The sequence below is a fragment of the Puma concolor genome, chromosome C1 (genome assembly GCF_028749965.1).
Source record: "Puma concolor isolate L17-30 chromosome C1, mPumCon1.1.hap2, whole genome shotgun sequence".
Classification (NCBI taxonomy): Eukaryota; Metazoa; Chordata; class Mammalia; order Carnivora; family Felidae; genus Puma; species Puma concolor.
The window spans coordinates 215599774-215612542 of record NC_141674.1 but is presented as its reverse complement, the minus strand read 5'-3'; the positions used below and the strand labels follow the sequence as shown (position 1 = coordinate 215612542).

Genomic DNA, 12769 nt, shown 5'->3' with positions numbered 1-12769 from the left:
AGAACAGATCCAATGAAAGTGGTACATTGTGGCCATGCCTTCAGTGTTGGCCCTCATAACCACAGGACACTCCCAGAAGGGCCAGTCCCGTACAAGTCAGATGACTAACAAGCAAGTCACCAAACTGGCTTAAAAGTAAGTGTGAGAACAAACTTTTCTAGCTTGTACACCTTTATTTTTATTTTGTGTGAAGCATAAACCAGGCTCCATCCATAATAAAGGGATAAAAATATAGCTAAAATTTATCATTGTTTTTCTTTCAAAATGAATACAGTTGTAAGAAAACAGGTACTGCATTTGATCAAACAGCTGGGTCCAGCAGTTTCTTCAGATCAGAACTGTTCAATTGGCTACCCATGATGATCTCTGACTACATAATCTACATTTAAGTTAGATTGGCTCCTGACAGCTTCCATGAAAATAGGGTACCCTTTCCTACTTACGGTCAGGTAATTTAATTCTTAATGCCCTAAGTAAAACCTCCTTAGGATCAATACCAAAAAGCACATCATTAAAATACACCTTCATGTTTATAATTTAAAGCATGGAAGACTGGGGGCCTCTGAAATGCCTGGAATTTTGCATATTTTAACACTAGCGTCTAAAAGGAGGAGTCTGGTTGCTTGATGCAATAAATTCTTTGGAGTTCACAGGTACAAACAGGATTCATGACATAATAGGAAACAAGGAGAAGCTCAGAACGTGCTTATATTTTATGCCCCAAACCAAAAATAAAGTGACTGCCTGGCAATTCAAGGAACCTATAGGTGACCGGTCAAGGGGGTAGCTAAGAGCAATTTCTGAAAAACTCGGACCCAAATATGTCAAGTACCCATGTTTTAATCAAGAAATAATAATTAAAATACACAAAAAAAGTTTACCAAAAGGCTACCTAAACCGACTTCCATCTGGGATCTGTGGTTTTTCTTGCCAAAGGTCACCTACCCCAGGGCAAAATTGCTGTCCTCCTTCCAGTCCACGATGCGGCAGATGAACAGTGTGTTGGCATAATCTTTAGGCCGGGTCACAAAGTCCTGGGGACAATCCTTGAGAGGCACATAAATTCTAGGCACTCGGTGGTCCGAGGGAGAAAACAGGGCATATTTCCTAAACAGTTCACTGTTCTTATCAGCCAAGAGTTTGAGAAAGCCCGTTGCTGCTCGGGAATGTTTTTTGTCCAAGATGTAAACCACCTGAAAACACCAAAGATAGAGTCAAATGTTGTTTATCTACAGCACTGGATAACAGCTGGGAGAAGTCAGCAGGATATTATTTGGTCAACTAGCTGGGCCTGCAGTTTTTCTAGGTCCAAATGAAGTGCTGCTTGCTGAGGCTCCGTGACTTAAGTAATCCAGGTTTAAGCTGCAACAACTTAAGGGTCCAGTGAGCATATTTATCCAATGAAAACTATGCAACACAAGGATGAATTAGATGGAAGTGTTTTTATAACTGACACCTACGTCTCAAGGACATTCGGAAGACTCCAGAAGGGAAGTATGGCTCCAAGTATCTGCTCTGCGTTACATTTTCCCCACGTGAACACAGCAGTTGCTTTTTAAAAATGTTACTGAATATAAACAAGGAACTGGTCTTTAGTATGCCTTTTGAAGCTGAAAACCTTTAAACCTTCCTTCTTTCCAACATTAAACCCACTCTCTCATTTCACCAGGCAAAGACTCAGGCTACCACATCACTACAAGGACAGACTATTTCCACCAAGAGAGAAGCATTCTTGAAGAAAGCAAATCCCCTCACCCTCACCCACCCTGGGATGTTCCTCTTCCTGAAGCGTTCCCTCCAGCCCCCACGGACATTCTGCGCTTTGACCCCATTCACTGGAAGTATTCGCCAGCGTTCCACTTTGACCCCGGAGCACAGGTTCGGACAGCTGTTGAGCCGGCTGCTGCCCTTGTTCATGTCTCAGACTCCGTAAGGGCATTCAGCCTGTCCAGGGAGAACCTCCAGCCAGTCAGTGTGCCTCTCCTCTGCCCCAGGCACACCTGGCTGCCGCCCCACAAGGCACCTGTCCTCTCGTCCAGTCTCAGTCCCACGATAGGCTCTACATTCTCCTGACTCTTCCTTCCCCCTTGGAAAACACCATTCTGTTTTCAACAAGCTCTTGTGCCCTCTGTCAAGAGTCCTTGACCTGGTCCTCGCGTGTGCTTCTCTGTCACAAGGACTCTGTCTGTCCCAGGCCCTTTGGACAAAGGTTGCTCCTTCTCCACACACAGTCCCTCAATGAGGCATCTTTGTTTTCCTGTGCTGCACAGTCACACCCAGACCATTTACTTTTCTTGCCTCGTGCATACACCTGCATCCTTTGATGGTTCAGGCTGTCCCCTTCTTGTTACTGTCATCCATGGACCTCCTAGTCACTCTGCAACACCTGGCCTACATTTCCAGGTGAATGACTCAGCCAAGATCTATCTTGTCCTTACAGCCCCCGTATTTCTTCAATGCTGGTGGCCTTCCCTTCCATTTGATTTTAGCAACTCATCCTCATGGCCTCAGCATCCTCTGGGACTGATCCAGTCCTGACGGTCTCAGACTGACCTGCATCCGGTTCCCTTATTCTTCTGTGCCCCTCCATGACTTCTTCACCACATCAAGACCACTAGCGCCTTAACCCTAGCCTGTTGTCTGTGTCTGTTTGCTACTTCTTAGGCCTGAATCCCTTCCTACCTCTGAGGGACACACCACGTTCTGTCACTTCTGGTCCTCTCACCACCGTCGTGAGATGCCTCACCCCTCTTGCCCTTTCCACTGCACCCACCCTAAGAAATCCTCAATTCTGAGACAGTTCAGCCACTGCTCTTCTCTACTTCAACACAAGCTACCGAGTCCGTCAAGACAGAATTACAATGACACAGATGAATACCATTACACACTCATGTTATACAATTGTTGCTCTAATCTCAAAATCTCTAGTATTTTTTACCTGTTCCCTGTCAGCACAATCTACAAGCCCCACTCTCTTGGTGATCCTCTCCTTCTAGGACTCCAATTATTTGAACGCTGAATCTATTGTATTGCCCCACAACTTCCTGAAGCTCTGTTCATTTGTTTCAGCCTATTTTCTTTCCGTCCAGATTGGGTAAATTTTACTGATCTGTTCCCAAGTTAACTCATTTTATGCTGAATCACCTCTACTCTCCTACTGAGTTCATCCTAAAAGTATTTTATTTCTGTCTGTATCTTTTAGTTTTATAATTTCCAACTTGGTTCTTTTTTTTTTATAACTTCTACTTCTTTGCTGAGATTTTCTATTTTCTCATTTGTTTCAAGAGAATTTCTAATGTTTGAAGCATTTGTTTCAAGAGAATTTCTAATTGTTTTTTGACTGATTTAAAATCACTGTCAGATAACAGTAACATCTCACTGTTGGCATCAGTTGTCTCTCTTCAGGCACGTGACAATGTCCTAGTTCTTGGTATAATGAATGATTTTCTATTGTATCCTGGACCTTTTGGATATTATAAAAGGAGATTCAAGGTCTTATTTAAATCTTTTAGAAGGCAGGCCACTCTGTCTAGATGTAGCACACGGGGCCTGGACTACTCTTGTGGGCTGTAGTTCCAATGATAATTTAATTGTCAGAGACTGCAATTCTCTTTTTATTCTTCTCCTTTTTCTTTTTTTGAGAGAAAAAGAGATGCAGAGTCAGAGGGAGTGAGAATCTTAAGCAGGCTCCACGCCCAGCACGGAGCCTGACGCAGGGATCAATCCCACGACCATGATCACCTGAGCTGAAATCAAGAGTGAGATGCTTAAGCGACTGAGCCACCCAGGCGTCCCTTTGCAGTACTATTTTGGTATGTTTCGTTGGCATGGAACCAGTGGGGCTCCGGCAGGTCTCTGCTGGTACTGCCTGAGGGCACGGAAAGAACTTCCTCGGGGCTGGCCACCTGGACTCTCTAATATGGATTAAGAACAAATCCCAATCTGTGTCCGTGCAGAGACAAAGAAACTTCCCACTTAACGATTTTCGTTGTGGTAGGACCCCCTTTACCAGTGCCGCCTGACCACCCAGTGTCCCTGGGTAGGAAAGTGGCGTCTCAGACCCATGAGATAAATGAGGATAAAGGTTTCCTGGACCACACACCTGCTGCGGCAGGATCTCCTTTAATGGTTCTCCAGCCATCTGCTACCCCGGGATGGGGGGCAGGGAGGAGGGAAACCTCAGGCCCAAAGAGACAAAGAGGCTTCCGGGGCTGGGCCACTTCTTTGGCAGAACCCCCATGCCAGAGCCACCCAATGTCCGGTGTCTCTTGGTCTTCTTGGGAGAGAAGTCTCAGGTGTGGCAGGGAAGGGGGGCCTTTGTCCTGGCCACTTATTGTCAGCAAGGCTCCCACTCAATCCCTCTTAAAGGTACTGTCAGGACCGCCTGGTGTTGCTGGAGGGACTCCTGCTAGATCTGAGTGAGGAGCGAGTCTGCCTGGGCCACCTTCTGTTGCCAAGTTAGATCCAGAAACACTGGGCCCAGTGTCCTTCTGTTGGTGGAGGGGTTGTAAAGTTCTCTGCTGCCATGTTGTTCTCTAGTCTTTGAGGCCCTAACTAGCCTGCCTTCCTCTCTTCACCTTTCAGAATTCATCTATGGTTGCCTCTCATTATTTGCCAGGGTTTATAGTTACACTAGTGGGAAAGAGCAAGGAGAAACAAGTCTATGCCGTCTTGTCTGAACTAGAAGTCCTTGCTTCTTGTTTTAATATCTGACAGCATGGGAAATGTATGAAGCAGTTTGACATCAGTTGTGATTCATACATCAGCTGTAGTAGAAATGACTTGACCACAGCATAAGTTTTGCATACAAGTGCTGTTTTGCCTTGTGATTTTAGATTGAATTCACTGAGAAACTATCCCCCCATAACAAACCAACCCAGCAAGAGAGAGGGTACCATTGGGGGGCAGCAGCAAATTGCAGAACACAGGTTCCATCTACAGAGGGCTGCCTGTACTCAGCTCCGACTACAGTCACGTAAGAATGTGGCCCAGTGTTGCCGGATGTTTTGTGTCGTCAAGAGAAGCCAGAAGTCTGATTTTTTCAGTAAGCTACTTAGTCAAAAGTTTTAAATACTGCACAGGTCAAACAAAACACAGGTTTGTAAGCTGGATCCAGCCCGCAGGTTTTCAATTCATTATGATCTTCCATACCTAGCACGTTGCCTGTTACACGGTGAGTGTTCAAAATGCTTATTAAAATAGCCGGGCAGGCAGTTGAGGGTAACACATACGTGACATAATTTAGAAATGTCCTCAGGTCAATATGCAAGAAATACCATCCTGACCGATTTGCTAGCTTGAGTGGCAACACTACCACCACAGGTTAAATGTGCTGAAGGATGCCTCGGGTGGAGAAAGCCTCATGCTTTTACTACCACTCACTGAACCACCTGTTCCACCATGAGCTGTTTGCACAGTTAGGGGCAGCCGTGGTTGATCCCACATCTGAATATGCCACTGGCATGTATAATTGAAAACTAAAATTGAATTATGCAGAGCAACAAAGATAGGATACAAAAGCAACTTTTTGTGTCTATAATAACTAAATTGAATACTTGAGAAAAACTAAAAAGGACACTAAAAACTTGCTTTTGAATGAGATGTGGACATGACAACATTAAAAAATATGGAGCAAAAAAACTGAGAATCTAGAAGGAGTCTACATTCATATTGCTTCACTAGAGCCTAAATCCTCATTCCACTTCACATAACCCAAACTGGAAATCAAAGATGTCACATTACAAGTGTGGTTTAAGCAGAAAAACATAACATAAAACTTCAATAAACAAACCCACGCACAAAGAAAAGACTTTGGACCTTCATCCAAACACAGACAAATCAACACATACATATATACTTAAAGTTATAAAAAAACATTAGCTTTTTATGACTCCTTGCTTCCACTGACTTTTCGGATTAACTGACCAACTAGAGTCCTAACTGAATCGTATGAGAGACCTTTGATAGGTAGCTCAGGTGACAGTCATTTGGACAAGTGCAGAAAATCTGAATGCAATGACCTTTGCTGATCTTTGCAGAGACTTCTCTGATAAAACTCTTGTGTCCTGTGACATGGAGGTGCTCTCATCTTTTGTGACGGGGGCATCGGCATCTTCTTTTCCTAAATTAAGGAGAGAGTGAAAAAGAGAGAAAGGAATCAGTTAGATGCATATCTATTAGGCATACGGAGTCACGGAGTTTTTAAATCCAGAGCACCATTTACTCTCAACTGCTCATTTTACAGAAAAGGAAACCCAGACCCACGGTGGTTAAGGGTCTTAGCTAAGGTCAGTCACATCACCAACCTGCATGAATGCTCTTACTCAGCAGGCCGCATTTGATCTATTTAATGTTATTCATATGCTAAGTGTCATATAAGCGGGAGTGTCAAACTATGTTGAATTGAACTAAATCAGCTGTGTCAAAATGCCAAACAAACTAGATGTGAAATACTGCCCCAGCCCACAATGAACAGAGATAGGTTAATTTATTATGCACATCTGCTGAAATCAAAATAAATGTTAACTTTTAAAACTACTTTGATACCAGCCATAACAAACAAAATGGTGGAAAATAGATTATATTTATTAAATAAATAAATAAATAAATAAGCCAACCCTAATTTTCCTGGCTTTTCTTAGTGACATTATATAAAGAGTAAAGTATTTAAAGGCTTTTAATGTTTAATTTCCTTTCTTAAGAAACTTATAAAATGCACATTCACCCAAGAAACTGAAACCACATCTCCCCAATAAAAAGAGAGTTAGGCTCTGTACCAGAAGTATTAAAACCACTCATGAATAAATGCAGCAAATTACACACTTCTGAACATTTAATATCTTGTATTTTCATGTGTTACTTTGGAGTTCCCCCACTAAATATCTTATCCAACCTTACTGGAGTTTCTAGATTCTAGGGGTCACAACAAATTCATGTGGGACCCACTCCAGATAGCTAAGAGGGACTTGCACTTATCATTTAGACATTACCAGGGCCAAAATAAATAAATAAATGAATCCTTTTCAGGGCTGGGTGGTTCTTAGCAAAGGCTCAACTTAAGGCCAATTGTTAGCATTCTGGGCATACTCTGGAAACACTGACATGATCTGACCTACTGGGGCTTAAGAATGATCATCTTAGGGGCGCCTGGGTGGCGCAGTCGGTTAAGCGTCCGACTTCAGCCAGGTCACGATCTCGCGGTCCGTGAGTTCAAGCCCTGCGTCAGGCTCTGGGCTGATGGCTCGGAGCCTGGAGCCTGTTTCCGATTCTGTGTCTCCCTCTCTCTCTGCCCCTCCCCCGTTCATGCTCTGTCTCTCTCTCTGTCCCAAAAAAATAAAAAAAAAAAAAAAAAAAAAAAAAAAAAGAATGATCATCTTAATCAGCTTAATGATCAGCTTAAATGATCAGCTTTTCTATCTATGCTGAAATATACCTACCATAGTGCCCACTGAAAGCAGAATTCTCATTGTTTTCTAAAAAGAAAAAACAAACGAAAACTTTCCCATTGTGGATCACCCTGTCCATCAGTAAAAGAGAATATTTACCTTTTATTTTAGACCATAGTTCAGGATTACAAGATCATTAGATGTTCCCAGAACAACATCTTTTATATTCTTGGGGAGAAAAAGAGAAAACACACACACACACACACACACACACACACACACACAAGTTGTTGATATGTTCCATAACATATCTTGCCAATGTGTTTTGCAGAACAAGGTCATTCAAGAAAGATTAAGAGGTTGGGACTACCAACAAACCAGTACACTCTACCTACATATCTGCTATCTGAGTTAATAGTCTCAAGAGTTGGCAATCAAGACAAGGTAGTGAGGGGTCTTCTCAGGCAGCCCAAATCCTGGGCATGCAACTTTCTGTCATAGTCGCTGATGCTTCCAACTTAAAATGACTGTTGCCTTACATTGCACCCCAACAACAAGAAAGTCTTCTGTTCCAAAGGTTATGCCAGGTTGCATCCAGAGAAAAAAGGCAAGCCATGGAAGTGAGCCCAATCATGATTTTCAGATACCACCCCTGAACATGACCTTTTCAGGTTCTGTGTTCATAAGGAAGTCCTGACAGAAATAAAGCTTTGTTCAAAGATGCATTCTAATAAATTAAACTGAAGTTTATAGCCCTGCAGGAGAGCATCACAGATACGTTCAATGAATGTGAAGAAACGCAATGCCAGGTTAGAAGAAAGGTGAATCACCTTAATAGGTTTCCAACAACTACGTCTTGCTACGCTAAATAGCAAAGTTGTCAGTTTAATGAGAGAACCTACTGCATTGTTTAATCACAAGATTCTTCATTTATTCATTTATTCCATGTGTATTTATTGAGCAAGGGGCATTAAGGATTCAGTGGTGAATAAAAGAAATATGGTTCCAGCCTTTACAGAACATTTAATGTATGAGTGATATTCGAATAAATAACCACTCGATAAACATAAAGTTATAAACTGTGATGAAGGCTAAGAAGGAAAGAATAGTTCCAAGGAGGAAGAATCCTCCCAATATGCAATTTAGACAAAGGGGTCAGGGAAAGGCCCTGTGTGGAAGTGACATTTAAGCTGAGACCTGAGGATGGTGCGTACAGGAGTGAAGAAGGGGACAGAAAACCCCAGGTGGGAAATGGCACTTGGGAAGAGGCAGACAGAGTGGAAAGTTCTGGCACAAACAAGGAACAGAAAGAAGACCGTGGAGCCAGAATGGAGCAAGCCCAAGAATGAGCATGGCAAGGGATGAGAATGAGAGGTAGCAAGAGTCAAGTCAGCTGGGGTCTTCTAGGATTTAAGCATCCTGAATTGAAACCTAAATACGGTGGGAAACTGGCTAAGGATTTTGCACAAGATGACACTGCCCAAGGTGCAGTTCAAGCAAGCTAAGAGTGGAACTAGGAAGGCCAGTTAAGAGCTACCACAGCAGTCCAGACAGGCGAGGACAGTACTACGATGCAGGTACTGCAGATGGAATTAAAAAGAACCACCTAAGACATATTTTGGAGTGGAACCAATAGATTTTGATGGTCACCAGATATCATTAACTATGAGAAGTGAAGGACTATTTCCAGCTTTCTGACATCGGCAGCTAGGTTGATAGAGACATCAACCCGGTACAAGAGACATTTCCCTGGTACAGGAAAGACTAGAGGAGTAATTTCTCCATGAAGAAATTACTAGAATAGGACAGGCTGGTAGTGCTCACAAGGGTAAAGGTTTTGCATCCCCATGGCCTTCAGTTTTGTCATAGTGAAGGCAGAGGTGGCCCATGCATTTTGTGGTCCCTTCTAGTTAAAAAAAATCTAGAAACTAGTGACTACCAAAAATTCTTCATCTAAAAGAGAGATTTTTCTAAGAAATAGATATAGTACACTAACAATAGCCCCCAAGAAATACTCTAGGAAGAAAAAGTCTAATCTCTTTCTATAGATAATCTGAAGCTTCTATTTTAAACATTTAAAAAATAAAAATGCCATGGCTTGGTGGGGTTGGCATTGCCACTTGACATCTATCAAGTGCAAACCCAACACCTGGTTTTGGTAAGAAAAATGGTCCTGATTTGGTCTTCTCATACATAAACAACAAACTGACAAGTCTAATGATAGTTAATGTTTTACAAACACATCAAAAGGTTTTCAGATGACTTAACTATAATGCCAAGTGGGGCAATGTGAAGAAAAAGGCAAGGAACTGGGCAAAAGGAGTTTCAATGTATCCATTTAAACAAGTGACAAACTGGCAGACCCAATCTTTTGTCATCTCTTGACAAAGGGCCACAGGAATTTACTATTTCCAACAAGAACTCAGTGAAAACTGTGATATGTATGAAATATGAAAATATTTCCCTTCAGATCTCTCAAAATCAAACAACCAGGGAAACTTATTTTATGGGCCCCTCTCCCCATGGAAACCTAGAAGCAGCAGGACAAGTCCTCCCAGGGGCAAGGAAACATTCATGTTATAATCATTTGCTATGCTGCAAGTTTGCCAGGGATGACATTGATAGTCGTCCCAGGACTCACATCCAGATCTTGCCAAGCCAAAGCTCAGGGGCAGCGATGAGTTCCCTCCTTCACAAATTGCAGCCCAACCAAGTCTCTCACTCTGAAATAAAGCTAATGAACTGAGTGGTGCCAGTTTTCACAGCATGTTCACACACATTACCTCATTTGCTCCACACCACAACTTCATTTTAGTTTCATCAAGGACACGGGAGTGATGAAGAGGCAGGGCCAGTCACTGACGTGCAGGGATCCTGGTGCTGACTGTGGTGACCAGTTCTCCATACAAGCAAGAATCAGAACATCATGGGAAGAGCCATGAAAACCTACATCAAGATATTTAAGTAGCTGGAACTAACTGAAATGCTGAAGTCAACCCAGTGAAGGTCTTGAACATCTGTGGAATATCAGGCACTGCAAATGGCCCTGTCTCTGTCCTCTGAGACTAATATGCTAGAAATGAGACAAAGATTCAAACAGTGAAAGTACATGGTGTTGGTAACTACTGGTAAGCAGTGTGCCCAAAGGCAGTGAGAAGGGAGCCAGGCAGCTTGACAGTAAACCTGAGTGAAACTGGCAAGACTGAGCAGGAGCTAGTTAGATGGATGGGCATAGGGAGCATTCCAGAGAGGAAGAGAACATGTGCAAAGGCACACAATCAAGAATAAATTGAGAAGGAGGAAGTTTCTATGTATCTAAACAAGTTGCAGGAATCAGACCACAAAAGGCTTTATGTGATATGCTGAAGGGTATGTATTTTATGTTATAGAAATGAAAAGTTATTGAAAATTTTGACAGTAATATAATCAGAGTTATATTTGATGAGATGTCAATGGTCAGTCTGTTGCTCCTTTGAAGTGAATCTGTCATTTTCTCTAGCTGCTTTTATGATTTTCTCTTTGCCTTTGGTTTTCTTGGTAGTTCCTCTTGATGTACCTAAGTCTGGATTTTCAAAAAATTCTACTTGTAATCACAGGTCATCTTAAATCTGTGATTTGGGGGGCGCCTGGGTGGCGCAGTCGGTTAAGCGTCCGACTTCAGCCAGGTCACGATCTCGCGGTCCGTGAGTTCGAGCCCCGCGTCGGGCTCTGGGCTGATGGCTCAGAGCCTGGACCCTGTTTCTGATTCTGTGTCTCCCTCTCTCTCTGCCCCTCCCCCGTTCATGCTCTGTCTCTCTCTGTCCCAAAAAAATAAATAAACGTTAAAAAAAAAAATTTTAAATCTGTGATTTGGTATCTCACCTGTTACGGAACATTTCAGCTACTACCTTCAAATTTCATTTTGCTTATTTCTTTCACTCATCTCCTTCTTAGAAGGAGCTTTAACTTATTTAGACCCTCCTCTTCTGTGTTTTCTATTTGTCTCCCCATGCTATACTCTGGTAATTTTTTCTTACTGCCTTCCACTTTGTTAATTTTCTCTTCAGCTTCATCCTGTCTTCTGTTAAATTTGTCCATTGAGGCATTGTTCTTTAAACTATGTAATCAAAAACACTATACTTTTCCTCATCCACTGAGTTAATTTCATTATGGTTATGTTTTGTCTCTAGAATTTTTATTTGGTTTCTTTTCCAATTTGTTTTGCCATATTTCATGGTTTCCTACTTTTTGTAGATATGTTCAAGCTTATCTTTTATTATTTCTTTAAATACAGTAGTTTTTTACAGATGGTGATGATTCCATTATCTGTTGACATTTATGAAGGGCTGTTTCTATTGTTTATGGTTGTTGATGGTTCTTGCCATTGGAGTATGGTTTCCTTGGGTGCCTGGTTATATTTATGCACTGATCACTGAATAATTTGAGGCCTAGGTTGAAGAAACCTTCCTTTGGAAAGAACTTCCACTTGGTTTTGCCAGATACCTGCAAGCATGCCAGCCCTTAAGCCAATTCAAGATTGGAGATTCCTTGGTTGACCCAGTCAGTTTGAAGCCAGACTGTAATTCCACCTGTGAGCTGGTACATTTCAGGTCTACCCTCACCCACATGGTGTAGCCCTTTGATGTCCCACCTTCTTGTGAGACCCCAGCTGCTTTATTTCTGTTCCCCACCACTGCTGGTCAAATCTGCAGTTATTGCCTGGGTTCCCCATTCCAGTTTTAACCTGGTAATGCTTGTTAGCTCTTTAATGGTCTAAGTTTTAGTTTTTTTTTTTCACTTTATTCAAATATTTTTAGTTTCTTCAGTGGGCAGAAGTGTGTCTTAATAACAGCCCACCATTACTATTAACAGAAAGTCCCTGGGATTTGTATTTTACAAATATTTTTCAGGTAGCAGTGTAGAGCATAGTTAGGGACACTGATGGGGTAGGAACAGGGGAGGGGGCAGTGGTGATCTATACAGGAAACACAACAGGGAGGCAGTAAGGAAGCTCCTGTGATCGTGCCTAATGTTACATAAGACAGAAGCACAAGGGGTGAGAGAAAAGGCTGGTACTCTCACACTTTTTTTCTCAGCAACTCCATGAAGGAAGTATTACTATTTTGATTTTTAGAGACTAGTAATCAGCAGTTCAAAGGTAAAGTAACTTCTCCCAGGGTTCATTCAAGAAAATGGTTAGTAGAGGGTGAGTCAGGACCCAGTATGACTCCAAGTCCAGCCACCACAGTTGAATGAGATCTGGAAGAAAGATAGGTACATGTGGGTGGGTTCCAATGAGGAGGGGAGGCTTGCCAAAAATTTTATAATTCAGTTATAGATAGACATTGATGCCAAGTGATAAATGGCTCTCCATATAATTTTACTGCTTCCACCCCTACAGATGA

The 12769-nt window shown here is 42.3% G+C and overlaps 1 protein-coding gene across 5 annotated transcripts in view; it reads right to left on the bottom strand.

Annotated features, from left to right (window-relative positions):
- Window positions 1–12769, bottom strand: part of LOC147578739 (DIS3-like exonuclease 2) — a 179507-nt gene that overhangs the window by 18536 nt on the left and 148202 nt on the right. Inside the window, exons 8-9 of one of the 5 annotated variants that reach the window (XR_015255628.1) lie at window positions 6021–6121; window positions 946–1193 (exon numbers count right to left, since the gene is read on the bottom strand). Coding sequence is in view for 2 of the 5 variants with exons in the window: in XM_086719930.1 (XP_086576056.1) it covers window positions 1025–1193; window positions 6021–6121 (270 nt within the window). In the remaining 3 variants the exon portion in view is untranslated. Of the gene's footprint in view, window positions 1–944; window positions 1194–3063; window positions 6122–12769 lie in introns of those variants that run through there. The other 4 variants (XM_086719930.1, XM_086719931.1, XM_086719932.1 and 1 more) reach the window with 4 other exon arrangements.